General features: G+C 36.2%; 2 protein-coding genes across 2 annotated transcripts; one reads left to right on the forward strand and one right to left on the reverse strand.

Moving 5' to 3' along the window:
• Window positions 1-2,384: 2,384 nt before the first annotated feature.
• On the forward strand, window positions 2,385-5,540 carry LOC145780092 (uncharacterized). Its single transcript, XM_082591804.1, has 3 exons — window positions 2,385-2,627; window positions 3,557-3,859; window positions 4,565-5,540. Exons 1-3 carry the CDS (start codon window positions 2,433-2,435, stop codon window positions 4,763-4,765), a joined length of 699 nt encoding a protein of 232 aa, XP_082447930.1. The 5' UTR covers window positions 2,385-2,432; the 3' UTR covers window positions 4,766-5,540.
• Window positions 5,541-8,300: 2,760 nt separating this feature from the next.
• On the reverse strand, window positions 8,301-20,092 carry LOC145780143 (uncharacterized). Its single transcript, XM_082591854.1, has 8 exons — window positions 19,905-20,092; window positions 18,369-18,542; window positions 16,735-16,843; window positions 16,355-16,506; window positions 14,234-14,544; window positions 9,399-9,498; window positions 8,733-8,799; window positions 8,301-8,383 (listed from the first exon to the last, which is right to left on the reverse strand). Exons 1-8 carry the CDS (start codon window positions 20,076-20,078, stop codon window positions 8,301-8,303), a joined length of 1,170 nt encoding a protein of 389 aa, XP_082447980.1. The 5' UTR covers window positions 20,079-20,092.
• Window positions 20,093-20,163: the final 71 nt, after the last annotated feature.

Raw genomic sequence — 20,163 nt, forward strand, 5'->3', positions numbered from 1 at the left:
GGTGGCTTTCGACACACCGATTTAAAATGATTACGCACACCACAGTTGAGACATGTTTTACCATAAGCAGGGCATTTTCTGGGTGCGTGGACTTTACCACAGTATCTGCAACTGTCTCTTGGCTTTGGAACGGGTTGCATCGCAGAGGCTGCGCGGTTCGTCATGGTTGACTGGCGTTTACTACTAATGCTGTCGATATGTTGTGGTTGTGTGTTATTCATGACCAACAAATGGCTTCTTGTTGCGTCATAAGCGTGGCATAAATCAATGGCTTTTGCCAGCGTTAAGTCTGAGGTTTGCATCAGCTTTTCTCTAATACTCTGGTTTGAAATACCACAGACAATTTGATCACGAAGATTTCTCTCTTTAACAGCTTGATTATGAAATGCACAGTCATTTGCAAGTGTTCTGAGATCATTAATCCAACAATCAAAAGACTCACCATCAAGTTGATTTCTATGCCAAAACTTGTACGTAGAAAAAATTTCATTCTTCTTTGGTTCACAATATAACCGAAATTTTCTCAGTACGTGGTCGTAATTGTCTTTGCTATCATTATCATCATTGTCTGGAAAGACAAAATTGCTAAAGATTTCTTGTGCTGCAGTCCCAGCACAGTGTAGCAAGATTGCGACTTGCGTCTCTGCTGACTTCTTACTGATCTCAGCGGCTACATAATAGGTTCGGAAAGACATCTCCCATTTTTTCCATGCTTCTGCTATGCTTGAACTGTTGAAGTTCATCGGGGCAGGCTGCTTAAAATCTGCCATGTTTTAAGACTAAAAAAACGACTATTGATAATTCTTCTTGCAATACGTAGGTTCAAGTAAGTTCTGACACCATGTAATGTCTTGATCTCTCAAGATATGTTGATTCTTATACTGAATTATAGCTTCATCAAACTAGCGTCTTGCGCATACATCAGTAACTCGTGAGAATATATATTTCGTCATAGTAATGGTAACCGCACATATATACAAGTGGTAGATGGCGCTATAGGCCTAATCATTCAATCTGTTACATACCCTGCACTATATTTGTAATTTAAATATCTTTTATAGATCTAGAGTTATAATAGCAAATGTTGAAACTTTTTGAATCTACTTTTTGATGCATTTTTGGCATTTTCAAAGATAACTTTCCGTGGCTATATCGTGAAGTCTTCTTGACAACAGTGAAGCTGTGTCAACGCTTTTTCATACCACTGGTGACAGTAGAGTGCAATTATGTTAAACAGAAATTCTGCTAGAGGCGGTGGCTCAACTCTCCCTGTGCCTCAACTCTCCTGCATCTCCCCTACTCCTCAGCAGAGTACTGTGCACCTGTTTGATATTGCCGTGCTCATAACATCAACACCGCTCTGCGCACAGTAACCGGGTGCTTAATGCCTACGTCCCACGCCATTGGACAATCTTCCCATTCTTGCTGGCGTCTAACTTGCTGAGCTTCGTCGCGAAGAAGCCACTTTGTCTATCGGTAGACAGGCATTGGAGCCCACCATCTTCTCCATTCCAAGATCTCTGCTCCCCCAAACGAGAAACCCCGTCGACTGAAATCAAGACACCCATTTCTACCAGCCGCTCAACTTCTGATGAACAAAACATCTCTGCGGTTAATTGGGCGGACCATAAATGGAAGTCAAACATCACCAGACTCCATTCGTTTATCCCCCGATGCCGACACCCGCTCCACCGGCCTAGCACTAGAAAGACAGGTGTGGGTGGGTGCGTCTCAACGTCTCCATACGGGTGTTGGGATTTTCCGCTCAACCATACCGTAATGAGTAATGGCTTATAATAGAGTAGAAAGTCTGCGTGTCTTGGATGATGAAACAATAGACTGTCTGCTCTCTAGTAGCCTTCTAGCTTAGTCCGGGAAAATCGTGAATCTGGGATAGTAAAAGTATAGACCCTCGGCCCCAGAGGCTCACACGACGACGATCTTCAAACTGACAAAGCCTTGATTGGTTATTCCTGGTAGTTACGCATACTTGTAGAGGAATTTAATTCCCTGAATTTAATGCAGGGCCGGTTTCCGAGATTGACAGAATAAAGTTTTCACATTGTTGCCGGGGAATTATTCCATTAACTCGGTGCCGCTGAATGGAGTGCAGTCCTTAGAATGCGTTGCTCAGTTACCAACTGTACCTCTAATTATGGTAAATGCTATTATTACATGCTGATATTACGTAGGTTGTTTGAAATAACAGAAGAGCAGCGATTTTCACATGTCCAATCTAGCAAAGAGTTATAATTCAATTTTTGTCCGAATCAACATCGCCTTGTTACAAAAGAAATCCAAGTCTTGATATGGCAACTCTCGTTATGCTCTGGTTAATTTTGCACCGAAAAAGTCAACAAACAAAATTCTAAATCTGAAAATATTATGGTAAGGTAATAGGTAAAGGCAACGCAGCCTGAAACGTGAAAGCTATGAAACTGAGTTTATGCAACTTTTGTTTTCGTTTTAGTAGTCTTGTCAGAGCACGATTTTTTCACTGTGGTCAGTCATCTTCTTGTTTTTTAAAAATTAGCCCCTGTTTTAGAGAATGGTGGAACATCTACTTTATGCCACCAGCACACATACCGGTACCGGTATGTCATTACCACTTACCAGTAAGACTCAAGGTGAGCTGACATTTATATTTCTTAAACGAGGCTATTGGTTTCTGTTCAATATGAAACAAAAAATTTAGTGTTATTAAAGAAAAATTGGCAAAAATCTGTTTAGAAGTGTTGCAACCTCCCCAAATGTTATAAACTGGTTGTCCTGTTTCGGCATCAAGCATGTGATAATGTTTTTTTTGTCGCTTCTGCCTTTTGCTAGACTTCTGTAATGTTTAGTTTTTTTTATTGTGATGGTTAGAAATAAAAACAAAATGAAGTTATAGTTACAGTAATTTATAATTCATCTACTTTGTTTTTATTTATCATGATTGATCATGATATGGACCATTTTGTGTCAGATACAATGATACAAATAAAACTTTTCAATTGTCTGCATCATTTGTGTGTCCAGATGTTGAAAGCATGAGCACTGCAGGCTGTTGGTTTGACTCTCATCAAGGGCACTCACCTGTATCTTAACATACACTTAATGATAATATGTCAAAATTAGGAGCAGTTGGCTTACTATGTAGTTGTTTGCTGCTTCTGGCTGTCAGTTATATTGGATCTGTAATTTCATTGTAAACATACTAATGCAGTTGTACTGTGTGTTATCACAATTGTTAAGATATAAAGCGATTGTTATTATCAATCCACCAATCACTTTATTTTTCGTCATTAACACGTCCGGGATTATTACTATTATGTATTTTATGAACTACCAGTACTTCATTAAAGTTTAGCTAGAACGTTGTATACTGTAATAATAAAATAGCATGTTTTATGTGGTACTTCCATCGCAGATGTACATTACTCTGTAGGCTACTTTTCAAACAGTGTCAGCACTTCTGTATACTGTATTAGATAAAAAATTAAATGTTGGGCTAACCTGTTTTTCACTTTAATTTGAGATAGTTTGGTTATCATCCCTTTATTTTGTAATATTTTAGTCATCAAATCAAAAGTATACAAATGAAGATGGACTCTTCCATGTGGATGACTTGTTTGATGAAGATGAACTTACTGATGGAGATGATGATGATGGAGATGCTCCACAACAAAAAGAAAAGCTTGTTTTTCCACAAAATAAAGAGCATTCAGGATACAAAGACATTTCTTTTCATTGCAGCATGCCACATGCATTTGATGTTGCACAATGTGCTTTCCATATGACAGAAGAAGAAGTTGATAGTTTTTTATATGATGGAAGATTACGAGTCAACAAAGAAAGAGTTGGAAAACGCAATGCTAAGGTACCAAATCCAAAATTAGTAACACCGCATTCTCTAATTGTCAACCCCCTTTTTTTAAATCAAAGAAATCATTTTATTATATTAGTATAACAGTTTGTTATGACAAATGCTGAAAAAGAAGAAAATATCTGAAAGTTGCAAGGCCGCAGTAGTCTACTTTATTACCAGAATAGTTTATTGACGCAGAGATTGCTTGTGCATTCTGAAATGTGAGAAACTTGCATTCAGATGAACAGACGTCAAGCAATTCACACTTCTTGAAAGGAAATGTGCTGTTTTTGTTTCTGAAAATAAAATGTGCAAACTGAGATATTTCTAAACATGATACTTCCGGTATAGTTGTGATTCCTTCAGTATAAAATGTCGCAGTATTGTTGTGAAATAATTTAAATGTGTGACCATGACCATGACCCCCATACTAGCAATCACTGGATAATCGAATCATTTACTTTTTCTGTAGATAAAAGTTTTTTGCATGAAGCATAGACAGATGGTAAACAGTTTGTTTACTGCTTTTTACAACTTTTTGTACTATTGGATGCTTATCAATACCATGCAGTGCTAAATTAAAAGTCAGTTTGAAGCCGTATATAATAGAGCAACACAGCAGTTATGAATGGCTTCATGAACTTGTACAGTACAGCAACGTGAGCTGTAAAATTATGTCACATAGGAAATGAATTAACTTAATATTTTTAATTGCAGGTAAAAGCAGGAGATTTGATCGATTTAATTAAAGAAGTTACTGACACTGACGTCACAATGAAACGGGTCGAGGTTCTTCACTTAGAGATTAAAGAAAGAGTGAAAAAAGGTACATCCAAGCAAAAACGTAAATCCACACCCAAACAAAGATATCTGGTTGTTCGAAGGTGGAAGCATTTGAAAGTGAAAAGAATACAGTAGAAGAAAAATAAATGCGTGACATTCAAGTCTCGTAAAATTACTGACAAGTTCTTGTCTTCACATTTTTTGCTTCGCAGATGCAGGCTGACATCAATTCTGAGTGGCCTACTGCGATGTGCTCTATTGAATCCATGCAGACCTTTACTTGCTACTGCTTAGTGCCTAACCGTCAGTTTCTTCCTTGAGCTGAAACTTTTAAGCTATCTTAACTATATATTATAGTTCATGATGACAATATTTTGTTCCTTGAGCAGAGGTATTTATTTTAATGGTTATGTCTCCATGTAGGCAACCGGAGTGCGCTTTCATATTGAATTGATGTTCTGTTGGTGATACGAATGTCATATCGCCCTCACTGTGTTGAAGCTTCTTTAGAACACAATTAATTTCGTCAAAAAGCTGTGTTGTGTAATTCTTGTTCAACATGGAATGCGAAAACCTTAAATGTGCTTCATGAAATCTTGAAAAGTAAACCATTTCCATACAATCATTAGTGCGTACTTCGTTTCTCATTTGAGATTTATTACATTCAAAAGATATGAATTTGTGCCTGCAGCATCACTTAGCCTATATTTATTGCATATAAACCTGTTGCAATTTCTAACGTGATAATCGACGAAGTAAGGCTGTGAATTTTACATTTGAAGGCAAACAGGCTTTTCAGTAGCTTATCATTTGTAACCGATTTTTTTTTTAATTGTGAAATTACAGATGTTATCGTGAAATACATTGGCAATTACACGTAGAAAGCAAAGCAAGCCCATAAAAATAAATCAACGCAAGAAAATTCGCTTCTTGAAACGCGGCAAACTTTCCATTTCACTGAAACATGATAGGAACACGAGAAAAATTTCAAGGGGTTGTATGATGAGATGCTAAGGTGGCAACCATACGACGACTTTCGGAGTCCTTAGAACCGCAATAGCCTACGGGGAAGGTGTGCAGAAATACAAGATATGGCTCCCATTTAAACAGTCCATAAAGTTGTAATTCCTTCAAAAATAAAATACAGAAAAATGACTGTAGAAGTAAATGTATGGAGCAGTTGATCAAAATCTGTCAAGCTACCTATTTGGGGTTACAATAAAATTATTTATTACGGAGATAAACAACACCATCGACTAACACTATTCAATCTAATATTTCCGTCACTTCTTCAGCATGATTTTTAGGGATACCGGTATAAAGCTGACAAACCAGCTAACGTAATTATGAATGGATAACTTGACAAATTGGGTAGAAATTGACATAGCACAACAATACGAGCTTTATAGCAACCGAATGATACAAGCATTTTTAACTACAAAATAAAAATTAGCCTACTTTTCATTTTTCAATGAGTTTGTTAAGTGGTAGTCATGAATTTACAAAAAACACTAAAAAAGAAGCGTATTCACTAAGCATGTTGTTAAATGTACATATAAGATAATAAAAACACTGTTTTCAAAAGGGCATAATATTCAGGAAATCTAAATTCTACATGCATATCGAAAACAACTGCAATATCCTGTTGGAGACAAGCGTTTGAAGAAAGTGGGATTAGCCTATCCCTGTGTAAAATAAAAAAAAACTTCTAAAAATACTGCTAGCGTCTTAGGTAAAATTAACTCTGAACAGATATCAAGAAAAGGCAATAAAATGGAATCGTGTTAATATCAATACACAAGTTGTGCATTTGACTTTGGGGATTTTTATATCAAAGGAATCGACTGCGGTAATTTATACACAATCACGGCTTCAACTTGGTGTCCAAAACGGCAAAAACATTTTTTGACTGAAAGTGAATATGTCTCACTAGAACTGTGACAAGCATAAAGCAAAGGAACTCAAAAACCAAAAGAATGCGACACGAAATGTCAAAGACAGCTTTTCTAGCAAGATAGTCCCCACCCTCTGCTCTGTGAGCATCATGTGATATGTAACATCCCCAAATATACTACGAAAAACTTGCATACTGATGTCACAAACCTAATTAACACTGGTAACAACTGCAAATAATGAGGTAAAATTATCACTGGTCAACACAACTATTCTTGCATGGAGTTTTTCAATGGATTTAGGGTAACTTTGGGGTGCTGAATCCGAATCTGACCTCAGATTTATCCTATCACGTCAGGTTTGTGAGATATGATAACAGCAAATTGTTACTTTTGTCAAAAGTGAAAAATTTGACGTTGCGTTTATTGCACATACACAGTGGTGTATGCAGGGGGGGGGGCATTGGGCCATGGCCCCCCACCCCCTTAAAAATGGTTTAGTAGTTAATGACGTAGATTAAGGCATTTAATATGTTTTGCATTGCTTTGTCAAAGCAATCACTGTAACAATGTTGTTTTATAGACTAAGCCAATACGAAATAGCCTACATGGCCCAATCCACCTACCCCACCCCAGGTATGCCAATGTAGCGTAGTGTTCTGTAAGCCTATTATAGTGATTAGTGAGAGAGAAATGGATGAAGTCTAAACTAAAGCCATAGTGGGATATGATGAAGACGTCTGGCATATCAATGGCCAGTGGCGTAGCCAGGGGGGGGGGGTGGGGGTTACAACCCCACTTTGGCACGCGTGTGACGTCACGATATTGAGAATGATGCTTTCAGTCTCTTTATGCTTGGGAATGATGCTTTCAGTCTAAAAAAAACTTGCCTAATTTTAAACAAAACTGCATTAAAAGAGCGAGTTTTGCCAATACCAAACATTCAAACATCTCAGCCAGGAATTAACAACAAGAAAACATAGAGACTTAGCTTTATTTCCGAAAAATGCCGAAGAAAACATGATCTTATCCTTTTGCTATGCCACCTGACAGCACCATTTTACAGGAATATTCATACCCACATTTTTGTTGAAAATGCTCTCAGAATGCACCAAATTCAAAGTAATTTTTCAAAATTTTCTGGGGGAGGTCCCCAGACCCCCCGTCGCTGAGTGTCGTCTTAAGCGAAAACGCCGTCGGGCTTCGCCCGCCGGTCGTCAAACCCCCCCCCCCCCCTTTCAAAATTCCTGGCTACGCTACTCTCAATGCCCCCCCCCCCCCCCCTTGAGAAAATCCTGCGTACGCCACTGCATACACATTGTGCTATATCCAGGCCATGTAGTACATAAGTAGCTGAAATACACCCACCAACTATAATTTTGATACCAATTTGTTTTCTAAGCAACATTATTAACCATGCAGTAGTAACAAGCTAAAAGGGAGGCTAAAAGTATAACTGACCCCCTCCCCGTCAATGTTTTGCATGAAACCACAAAGATTTAAACAGGCCTATGGCAATGCTTTTTCAGTAACCTTATTTAAGCTGTTTTGGTCTGTCTAACACTAACCTTTCGTTATAGCACTGCATATGTTAGTGATAAACGCAACGCCAAATCTTCCACTTTTGACAAAAGTAGCAATTTGCTGTTAACATATCTCACAAACCTGACGTGATAGGATAAATCTGAGGTCAGATTCGGATTCAGCATCCCAAAGTTACCCTAAATCAGTTCTTAAAGCCCATGCAGGAATTTTTTTTTTTTTTTTGTTGACCAGTGTTATGATTGTTCTCTGTAGTAGCCAAGTCTGGCTAGTGTCATGTCCAACCGATGGCTCAAAATCCTCTTGTAGACTTCTTTCGCTGAATAAAACAAAAGCAACATTTAAACGTTGAAACAACGTAAAAACGGCATATTTTACTGACGGGTAAGTTCCCACTCAACTTTTCGGCTACCTCGCTGTTTGCTACATACCAACACATGAGATGAAGTCACATAAAAAATATTGTCATGATTTCTCGACTTTCAATGCACGAAGACAGACACATTTTGCAGAATTCTCGAAAATTTGCAAAACATTTGGCTAACTTAGCATTTTTATCCGAACTTTGCACACAGATGAAAAAACTTGTTATAAATTGTTCTATGAAGCGTAATTGCAAAAAGAAGGTGTTACAAAAGTTCCCCTACAAACAGCAGGCGATGACTCACCATTGTGCTTCACGATGCCTTGCTTGATATAACGCAGATAAGTGAAGAAATCGCAAACGCTTGTAATCTGAGATGGTTGGAATTCCGTCAGCGAAAGACATTTGGGGCATAATTATACGACTTATTGGCTTGTAACAAACATAATTTAAACTCAAAACATAGGGAATTTGTTTAGCTATTGGATCTTGCAATGAATAAATGTTTATTTCATTTAATTAAATGCAAAACACGCTATCGCAGAAGAACTAAACTCCCAAACGTGACAGAACTAAGCAAATGTTTTGTGAAATGCCACAATTCGCACGATAGAGACCACAACAGGAAATCTAAATCCTGCATTGCAGGTAACATCACTGTTGTTAAAAAAATTATTTCAAACCACGATATTTGGTGGCATATGCAAAGTTCTCGAAGCTGAAAGCACGAAAATGCATAATTTACACAACAGTGAACTACGTATTATCAATGTGGATAAAATTACACTCATAAGGATAAATTGATCTTTGTACTTTGGTTCTACGTTTGCCAATATCTTTATTAGAAAAGAACCTGCAGTTCAAAAACATGCATGCGTTAAAAACACAGTTGCTGAAATTAAATGTGCTTGCAATAAAATCTAATGCTTTCTAAATGAATCTAGAAGACAACGGCCAGACATCTACTTACTCTGTTTCTAGTAGACTGAGAAATTGTGAGCCATGGTTCCTCGTCGGCCAATCGTATTCTGTGGCTGCACTCTGCCGTTGTTTCTGATAAGGCACAAAATCTAAAAGAAACCGAATTGCAAATTTCAAAAAAATTTATACGAAATCGTCGAAATTGTCTTGTTCCATGGCCACCTAGTAGAATATGGCCGGCTATGTCACATATAAAGGCCTTTTTACAACGGGCCGATAGAAAAATACTTGAAATTTTGACTGACAAAGAAACTGCTCTTACTGGCATGGGGTACAACAAAGCAGATATTTTTCAGACTTGTTAGACGTTTTTAATGCATTTAACAGGTGCCTGACCTTACATTTCGACATATTGTATTACCAAACTACATAATAAATGGTGCAAATTAATAATTTGTAAGTGAACAAACACCTCAAAATGAACAATAACAAACAGCACAGACAACAGAAATAGTGTAACGACATGCGAAAATAATCATATATGTCTTATTCAATGAAGTGGGGGGGGGGACTAGAAAGACCGCAGTGATCATGGTGAAAAAAGGAAAAAGGACATCACATAACTATAATAGAATCTTAAACTACTTTTGCATTTGCTTAAATGCTACAATGTCATCCTTTCTTTTTGACTCATTTATAATCTTTTCGTAATTAATATTATAAATATTAACAACAATTTTCGATGCAAAGTGGTTGCCCCAGATCACATGTGTGTCACATGTAAACTTTACACCGGAGAAAAGATATTTTTTTAAAACATAGGCTGCTGCATAACTTTTCGACAAGGCAATCCACATTTGCGTACCTTTTCTTCAACAACATCTAAAACAGCAAAAGCACTACAAACAAAATCAGCAAGTGGCTGAGAAAGCACATTGAAGCTCCCCTTGACAAAAGCTGAAAGTACAAAGGAGCTTTAGCTGCAGAATCAGCTGAAGTAAACTTTTGCACATTGCACATTTGGAGCGTTTAACAAGTTTTTTGCAATATAACCGGCTATTGTAAAGCCAACTTCTGCACTATTAGAAGATAATGTTGCGTCAAACATTTCAATGGCAACTTCATCCACATCTTTCTGAAACTTTTCAAAGCTTGAAATGCATGGATCACTTGCAGCTAGATCCTCTTTCCAAAATTGAATATCCCTTTTCAACAAATCTTTTTGCACATGCAAATTTCGATCTACTAACAGCTTCAGCAACCTTGGGAAAGCCAGACAACTTGTCAAAAATAATGTTGTAAAAAATCAAAATTTTTTATTCCGATAGTACTGGAAATCATCTGCGCAGTGTGCCTCAGTTATGTCACTGAAAATCAGATATTCTGTTTTTCTGCGAGAAGTCTACCAGTTCATCAGATTGTTTTTAACGAATTTTGGGTGCTTTTCGTGGAGATGCTGCTGGAGTTGGTAAAGCTGATGGGCGTTTTGATGCTTCAATGGAGTGAACAGTCGGAATTGGATTTAGATGCCACTTGAGGTTATTTGACTTGAGGTTTAAGGCTTCAAAATGTGACATAGCCGGTCATCTCTACTAGTATGGTCATGCTTGTTCACAAACAGTCAAACATAGTCCATAATTCAACTTCTATGTTAATGCAAATACAGTAGCCTAGACTGATTTTGTCAGATCGATTAAAGCTAAAATTTCACATACAGCTTTTTGATAAAATTTCTAACATCATTGTCAATTCTTTCACTACACTATTGATTGAGATCTCAACAGCAAGAACACCAGTAGCCGACTGGCGTGTGTTTGATTCGAGGTCAAGTCATACCTAAAACTTTAAAAATGGTATGGGTCATGTATTTGTGTTTTTACGCATGGCAATGGAGGCTAAGTGAAGAAATATTTTGAATGTGAAGAAAGCAAAGTCGAAAATAGACGACTCTAAAAAATGTTGGCTTTTGCAAAGCGGCTACAAAGCAACCATAAGGGTATTAAAACATCAAAATGATGTCATAAACCGATCTTAACTAATTTTTTTTGGTGGCTCTACCGACTAAAAACCAGGACGTAACAATGACGCAGATTTACCGCTACAAAGCTGAACCGTTCACGGGGTTCAGGACAGGTGACCACTGACCACGTGAGTCATAGCGGTGGTGGTGGTGGTGGGCAATCGACACTTTCCGGGACAGAACAAATCAAGTGTCATAAAGGTATACATCATCATCCCACACTATTCCAATCAGTTTCCAGCTAGGAACATGTTTTGCACAAAGCAACTAAACTCTTCACTAAGGTCAAAGAAACCTTCATTAACCGGTTTCGTTAATTAATATTTCCAACCTATTGTGAAAATGAAGGGATTTTTGTGAAAAGGAAATTAGGATTATGAAACTTGACACAAACATAAGCGGCTGCCAATAGTTGGTTTTCAATCGTGCGCTGTTAAAATAACGCAAAAGATACTGCTCGTGTGACATCAATCCGTTCCTAAATACCAGACAAATGGCACAAAAACTTGAAATGTGATTAAACGACAATCAATCACATTTAAACGTTACTGAGGAAATTCTAAAATCAGCGAGCCATAAGAATTGTCACAAGGGATTGTCGATTTGGAGAGGGTTGTTTCCGATTTCACTTGAGAGACAATGCACGGCGTCACGGCGATATTAATTCTGGTGGAAATTAATCGATTGAACACGCCACAAGAAACAGACGGTGGTTCACAGAAAACAACCGAAATTTTGGTGGTAAAAAATACCCTACTTTTTCGATTTCTTGCACGCATGGACATTGGACAGCAACCTATGGTTTCAAGGTTCCAAGGAGCTGTCTTAAACTGCGTTAAAGTTTCTACGGTCTTACATTAAGCCCATTAAAAACTGGAGCAAAATGACTTCGAAAAATTGGTGAAGTGTAAAAAAGACAATGAGGATGAGTCTTTCAAAATTGGTTCAGTGAGTAAGCAAGTTACGAATACACAATTTTGCGCATGATACAAATTGCCAACTGTCTGATATTATAGAAAACAACTCGATACAAGTTTTGTCTCAACAATTTTACAAGCTAGCATCAGTAACTGATCCAGGAAGACACTTGGTTCTCTGTCCCCCCAAAATAGAAAAAAACGTAATTATTTACGGTTAGTGCAATATTTTCTATCTTGCTCAACCCCATGACATTCACCCAAGCAATGGCATACCGGGCATGCATATCCCAAGTCAATAACGGATTTAAAAGTTTTCACTTAGCTACATAAAGTTAGCAAACGAAACAAATCCACCTCCGTTTGAACTGTCACCATCTTCCCAAGTTAACAAAAATTCCTTGAACCCTTGTCATGGAATAAATTATTGAAATACTTGTTTTAATAATATTTTGCTCCGTTTTGTTCACGTTGGTTTTGCGTTTCGCAACGTTGACTCATAAAATCTTTATATGCCCCCAGTTTTAGTTAGCATGGCCGCAATTTAAAGTTGGAAAAACCTTGCCATTAACGTGTTTTTCAGTTTTACAACACTGGCAGCTTACTTCAGTACGTTTAAACTTTAATTTGGGTTTCAAACCAAAACTTTTCAATATAAATCGCCGATAATAAATCTTGCTTTGATTTGAGGATTGTGGCTAAATATAAGTGGCGTCGTAAGAAAAAAAACATTTTGAAAGTCCAAAAACTCAATAGAAAGCAAAATTTGTATAGGGGTAAGCCTCAGGTCCTTATTTTATTGGTTTAATATGCTGCATATTAAAAAATAGTCATGAACTTTAAATTGGATTTTAAACCAAAACGTTTAAAAATAACGTTCAACAAAACTCCAGCTTTGATTTGAGGCTTATAGTTGACTACAATTTGTGCGTCAAATTATTTTTGGAGTTGAAAATACACGACAAATGACCAAGTGAAGGTGAACTTTTATGGGGACAAGTTCCCAGCCCCACGTTTTTATTTGTTTTGCATTCAGATTAGTATATTATTAATTTTAATTCTACCTCAAACATGTTTGCTGAGCTCCAGTGCCTCCCTTTATTTTTAATTCGGCTGCTGCGTTGCATGTTTCGTTGCATGTTTCGTTGGTTCGCAAGTTTTGCATTTTGATTTGATTAAATGCAAAACAGGAATCGTAGAAAAACTAAACCCACAAGACGTGACAAAACTAAGCAAATGTTTTGTGAAATGCCACAATTCGCACGATAGAGACCCCAACAGGAAATCTAAATCCGGCATTGCAGGTAACATCACTATTGTTTAAAAAAAATTATTCCAATCATTATTGGCGCCCGCAATTCCCTCTTGATTGAAAGTAAGTTTTGACAAAGAAAGATGCATAATTTTTGGATACGATTACACTCATCAAGCAAATACGCTTTTTTAAACTGATTCCTCGCTTGCCAATATATTTTTATTCTATAAATAGATCTGCCTGTATACAGCGAGTATATGGCTCAAAAACCGGATTGAAAACGTACACGGGCTAACATGCGTCACAATATCTATTCTACGTCACACTACAGATAAAACAACTTCTCAATTAATAAAAAAATGACTGTTACCCTGCCTCACCCACAAAAGATGCAACAACAACAAATCAGTGGCTTTTTTGCATTGATTCAACGTCTACAAAACGCTAAATACAAGCTCGACAAGCGGTGTGTCCTATTGCATTATATCTTTTTTAAGATAGAACAGCAGCCCATAGCCTATCTATTAACATACCACGGCCTTAGCCACAGCAAGCTGGGATTAAATGCTTAGCCCTATTGTAATTTGAACAAACTACAGCTTAGTAAAAATGATTTGAAATCAACAATTATACCCAGTTATTGAACATGTCCAAAACGTTAGCAAATCTAACCGAAATTCCTTGCAACTTACTGAGCTGGTGGTCCACCATTTGTAGCCAATTCGACGGACAGTGAATTGTCGTGAATGCAACGAGATACTTTTCTTGATAATTCTTCGTTGTTGAAACTTAGACAGAGTGAAATGTCTTCATCAAGTATTCGAGTCATAAAAGGCGACTCATTGATCATTCTACAGTCACTCAAAGGGGAACACAGTGTCTCGTTGTCCTCCGACGTTGATTGGCAATGGCAAAAATTAGTGGAAGCAGAAGTTGAAGGCTTTTCCGCATTGAGAAAGTTCTGATGCCACGAAGACAATTCATAAAAGAACGATTCGTTTATCTGAAGAAATAAATAACTGCTAATTTTTTTCTTCCCACAAATAAGATAATCAATATTAAAAATCGTGCAAGATGCTAAAAGTTACCAGCGAATTTAAAATATTAAGCAAAATCTTCAAGACTATTCAAAATTGAAAACTATCATATCTTGAATTGATGTTAAGTTGAATGCTTTAGTTCCAAAAGAAGTTGCACAAAAAATAAACAATATGAACACGGTAATATTTTTTCAAGATGTTATCCTTAAAACTTAAAAGGAATGTAAAAAAACGGTAAACATGGCGCAACATTTCACGGTTAGCTGAAGCAACGTCATCGCAACACAATGCACGTCATAGCCTCATAGCCTTTGTTGCGAAAGATTATGCCAACTGCACACAAATTGCACCAAAGCATGCTTTTAGCATGGTAATTGACAAAAAATATTCGAACGGTTCTTTTTCAGTTCAAAAATTTTTAATCGTGAAAACAGCAAAAAAAAATCTGAAAAAAAATTCTGGAGTAAATCCTAATAATACATAGCGAGGCAAAAATTACAGATGCAAACTTTTCGATGTTTTTGTGCCCCGCAGTTACTGTGGCCGACGCCTGTAAGCTATGCGAGCGTGATCGAAATTAACATACCATTGCTTGCTGTGTGGCTTCTAAAAATAGCTCTTCAATTCCAGTTACTGCTCATTCACAAATGTAATCGCTTCTAATTGAAGCAAGAAACAATTACATACATAAATGGCCCGTTAGGGTTGAGTATTGCTTATATGAAAGAAATGCGAACTGCTTGGAACAGTAGTTGATCACGAATAAAAGCAATTTCCAGCGCCACGTCCGGATCAAACAAGAAAGTGAAAACTTTTCAAAGATCGAAACGTGATTGATGTTTAATTGTTTATATCTTTGACTTAATAGAAATTTCAGAACGCAACTTCGACATGGACCTAATATTCTGTTGTATTTTAAAAATCCATATCTTCGATTTAATTAGTCTTAAAATTAATTAATTTAAATTAATTAGCTATGTCACATTTTGTAAGCGATTTCTAAAAGGCCTACATTTGTTTCCTTGATCTTTTCAAAAGTAAAGACCTGTAGTGTTTGTTGAAGTTACCAACAAAACTTGTTACAGTTGTGTTTTGTATCATTTAAATTTGATAATACGACAGCAGTTTGATGAATTACAGTACGTCATAGCACATCAATCTTTAGTGAATTTGCACTTGCAGTAAAGGGGGGGGGGGGAGGGGGGGTAATTGGCTTTTTTTCAAATCCAACTTTAGCCCTGGTTTTTGGATACAACAGTATACTCTACAGTAAGTGACGTCTTAGACTCTAAGACGTTTGGTCACAGATTGACTGCTTTGCATTATAGGCCTACTGTTGAGGTTTGTTTGAGTTTGCAGATTTCGTGATATTTTCCATCCAGTTAACAGATAAAACGTATGATTTGCATTGTAATGTTTGTGTGCACTGTAAAATTCTATAACATTTGTGTGTGAAATCTGCATGTGTACAATCATTGATTGTTTAAAATAAATGTTGATGAAATTTCTAGTCGTTGTTTTGATTTCTCAAGTAGGCTGCATACACTGCTCTATTAGTGCTATTTGTGCACAAAATTTTACTTTTTTTTGTAGTATTTTATCAAGTCAAAACAACTGCAATAAGTTTCCCGAACCGCCCTAGTAAATACCTTCAACAAAATTTACAGTTCTTTACTTTTGAAAAGATCAAGAAAATAAAAGTAGGCGTTTTAGAAATCGCTCACAAAATATGACATAGCCAGCCGTAGCTCTAAGCACCATGTGGCAACTCACATTGCTTTGAAGTTGAAGATGAAGTACGGGCGAAAAACTATTTTCTTGAGCGCTTATGAATTCTTCAGATTTTCGTTTGGAGGAATCCACTTCGACTTTTTCGTCTTGGAAAACGATTTGGTTCTTGTGCATCTTCATTCGAATCGGAGAAGCTGAAAAAAAGTATTAATTACGTAAAAACATTACTTACAAGCACAAAGCAGATAAAATAAAAATCGTTCTAGGGTCCCAAAATCTGTTGACCTGACGCGTTGTTACTCCGTCATAAAAGAACAATATTTTGACAACAACAATTATTTTGAGCATCAATACAAATTCCTAATTCAAAACCCATTGCTTCAACGACGTCATGTTTTGGCTATAACGCTACGTTCACTCACATTCGGGTGTCTTGATACTCCGACGATATGCTGTTGGACTGGGATTGCTTGGAGTGCAAGTAATAACCAAAGCTTTCAAAGCACCGACTTCGATTTCCAAGGCATCAATCTGAAAAAAAGTAAACTGGTCATGAAAAATATAGTGACCTTCATTTGAAAATAGTTTTTAATCACATAAAAGCATTGACAACCTGTTTCACCCTTATTGGAATCTTCAGAAGGTTCTTATTCAAATAGAAATAATTCTTATTCCACTGTCTTCAAATAGAACCTTCTGAAGAGTCCAATAACAGTGAAACAAGTAGTCACTACTAATTATATAATTCGATATAATTTTATAATCTGCTAGGTTTTTTTGCTTGGCATTGAGCACTTGAGTGTAGCGGTGTTGACCGTATTTACTGTTTAACCTATATTCGCGTAGAAAACGTCAGGGCCACAGATAATAATTGAAAAGTGTTTCCAAAGCAAATGGGTCACTACTCGATTTTTGTTCATAGCGGTTTTTGTGACCTTTTTGCGAAGTAGGTAGAAATGGTGTCAGCAATTCAATGTTGTTGAGCTGTTACAAGGAGTGGTATGATTTCTTGTGCTTGCGTAAGCAGTCACCTCATTTCAACAGTTAGTGGGTTAGTCAATTAATTACTCATCAAACGTAGTGCTCGTAGATGATTACATCATAGTGTCGTGTAGCTGCGAGGTTAGTAGGCCTATGATGAAACCAAACACTGGATTTCATAAACAAAAAGCCTTGACAGTGCGAACTTACAAAAAATCAACGTAATAAGCCGCTATTTAACCAGAAACTGTATGAACAAGGTCTGCTACTATTCGGTGAGTTCCTAACCTCTAACCCCTAACCCCAAAAACGGCAATGATAATTAGGCTACGGTACAAGATAATTTAAAAAAAAATTGAAAAAATCACCAAATAGGGATCGGACTCACCGAAACGGGCCATTCCGGTATGAACAAGTCACAATACTAGCAACTGCATTGCTGTTAGATTTTTTGACTCATGTTGTTTTGAGTTTGATATGACTTGCATGTGTCATTATACAGTGCAATCCTAACACCAACGCAGCCATGATTTGACAATATTAGTTATATATTATATCTAAAATTTACAAGTTTCAGACCTACAAAAAGCGAAAACTAGGTTGATAATGAGTCAATATTAACCAATCAGTGTTAACATATGCTCACATTCAACATGTTTGAAGTGAAATTGGGACAATAAATAAATTGGTCACTTAAATTAGCATGATTGAAGTGATTAATCATTGAATAATTAAAGTTCAAGATAACAAAAAAGGGGGAAATAAGCATAAAGATACCTCTTACGTGTATTCATATTTTTAAAATAATTAAAGTATGGTAATGGTATATATACTTGCGGTAGCGATGACTAAAGAGCTAGATATCTCAAATCAAATATAATAGTTTTAAAGATGTAAATTTATAGATAAATAAAAAAACATTTTTTTTAGTTCAATGATACACCCATTAAAGAGAGCAACACTCAATTATTTTTTTTTATTTTTATTTGCAATCAGACTCAATGAAACTGATAATCTCAAAACGATTTAGTCAAGAATAGAGTTTATGATAATTAGAAACATAGTTATCCCAGACCTTTCCTTCAGCAGCTGCAAGTTTTTTCTGTGCTTTGTGTTGTTTTACGTTTGCATCATAAACCATTTTGTTAGCTTCTTCAAATAAACTTGCTGTCAAATCTTCGATCTCTGCTTCAACTTTGTTTCTATTGTTTTCCAGTTTTTCACACTCCAAGCATTTTCGTTCCAGTTCCTTTAAAGTTAAAAATACATTTGCATGTTTGAATCCACAAACTTTGATTGTTTGGCTGTTTGATTAAAAATTGTGCAAAAGTTACTCATTTTCTTTAAGCCACAAACATGGATACAATGATACGGCATTAATAAAAGTACCAACGTAAACCAACAATCAATTAATCTTTCATAATTTTGTGGGGTAGAAGTTGTCACATTTGTCCAGATAAGGAGAAATGCCAATCACAAAGTGTCAATAGAGATATGTCATATTTATTCCCATGAGGGGCAATATATAGTAGTGATGAACTGCAAGGTATCGGTATTGAGTTTGTATCCTTGCAAAAGTTCCAAGGTTTTGTTTAAGGACAGCTCTATTCCACATAATATTATGTTGAATTTTTCTAAATTTTTATTAGCAAATGCTGTCATCACAGAAAGCAGGTTAACTTTTTAACCGCTAGAAGCATTTCTAATTGTTATGAAGATAAAACTGTAGGTTATTCTGTCAATGCTGTATATAAGGAGAAGAGTAATGGTAATTTCATATTCGATTTCCTTCATCTACATGCAGTTACTTATATCCTTTGAAGAAAATGCCTATCAATAATGTGGGATGGATAATATTACACATGATAATATGAATACAGTATTATCTAATTATCTGCTACACAAATGACAACATTCACATGTAATGAACAAATTTGAGAAGCTATGGTTTGTAAAATTTAGGAGTTTTTATATGTCACGGAATATGCAGTTAGCTATTTTAAATCTTTCAACAGTGGCAAAAGTGATTTAAGAAAAAGTTGTTGAATGTGATGACTTGACTTGACGATGACTTGTGATGTCTATCAAACAAACTTTACAACAACAACAAATACTTTCTAAATATATCAACAAAAACATAATTTCAGACAATGACACAACGATGAGGTAAGAAAATAGTAAAAAGAAAAGAAGCTACCATCATTGGGCAGAGGTTAATTTTTTATATTTTGTTTATTCACCAAAAACGCAGATAGAGTAAGACATTCCAGTTTAAACAGACATCTAAATGTCAGTAGGCTAAATTAATCATAGCTTCCTTGACAGGAAGACAATGAAACAGCCGCACACTACAGTCTACAAGTCAAATCATCCTATCACAAAACAATACATGATATTCTACAAAACACATGTTTAAAAACAAATCAATTACAGATTTATAAATACTAGAATTACTGATAGGTAATAGGTATTGTACACAATTGTGAGAAATCAAGCATTATAGAGGAAGATGATGTATAGTGACAGAGAGTCAAAATTGACAAAACAGATAATGCTGATTATACACAATGTTCAATAATCAGATGACTATAATTACACAAGTTCTGCATACCAGCTTTGTTTTATCCAACTCCAACTTCAGCATTGTTAAGCTTTCGTTAACATCTACATATGCTGGCAAAATATTGCCTTGATAGCTTGACATTTCTTGATTGTTATCATGATTGTTAACTTCAGAGGAATAATCAATGTTTTTATTCATTCCAAGTTTAGAAATACTTTCCATGCTTTTACATTTAGTCATTGTATCAACTGCTATCTCCATAGACAGTGTTTTGTTCAGATTGACAACTTTTCGATTATTATTTGGT

The sequence above is a fragment of the Aplidium turbinatum genome, chromosome 11 (assembly GCF_918807975.1).
Source record: "Aplidium turbinatum chromosome 11, kaAplTurb1.1, whole genome shotgun sequence".
Lineage (NCBI taxonomy): Eukaryota > Metazoa > Chordata > Ascidiacea > Aplousobranchia > Polyclinidae > Aplidium > Aplidium turbinatum.

Coding starts and splice junctions, on each gene's coding strand:
- LOC145780092 (XM_082591804.1), top strand. CDS start 2,433: ATGAAACTGAGTTTATGCAACTTTTGTTTTCGTTTTAGTAGTCTTGTC. Junction 2,628..3,556: donor ACTTACCAGTAAGACTCAAG/GTGAGCTGACAT, acceptor GTAATATTTTAG/TCATCAAATCAAAAGTATAC. Junction 3,860..4,564: donor TTGGAAAACGCAATGCTAAG/GTACCAAATCCA, acceptor TTTTAATTGCAG/GTAAAAGCAGGAGATTTGAT.
- LOC145780143 (XM_082591854.1), bottom strand. CDS start 20,078: ATGGAAAGTATTTCTAAACTTGGAATGAATAAAAACATTGATTATTCC. Junction 18,543..19,904: donor AGTTGGATAAAACAAAGCTG/GTATGCAGAACT, acceptor TTAACTTTAAAG/GAACTGGAACGAAAATGCTT. Junction 9,499..14,233: donor AATGGTGGACCACCAGCTCA/GTAAGTTGCAAG, acceptor GGTTTCTTTTAG/ATTTTGTGCCTTATCAGAAA.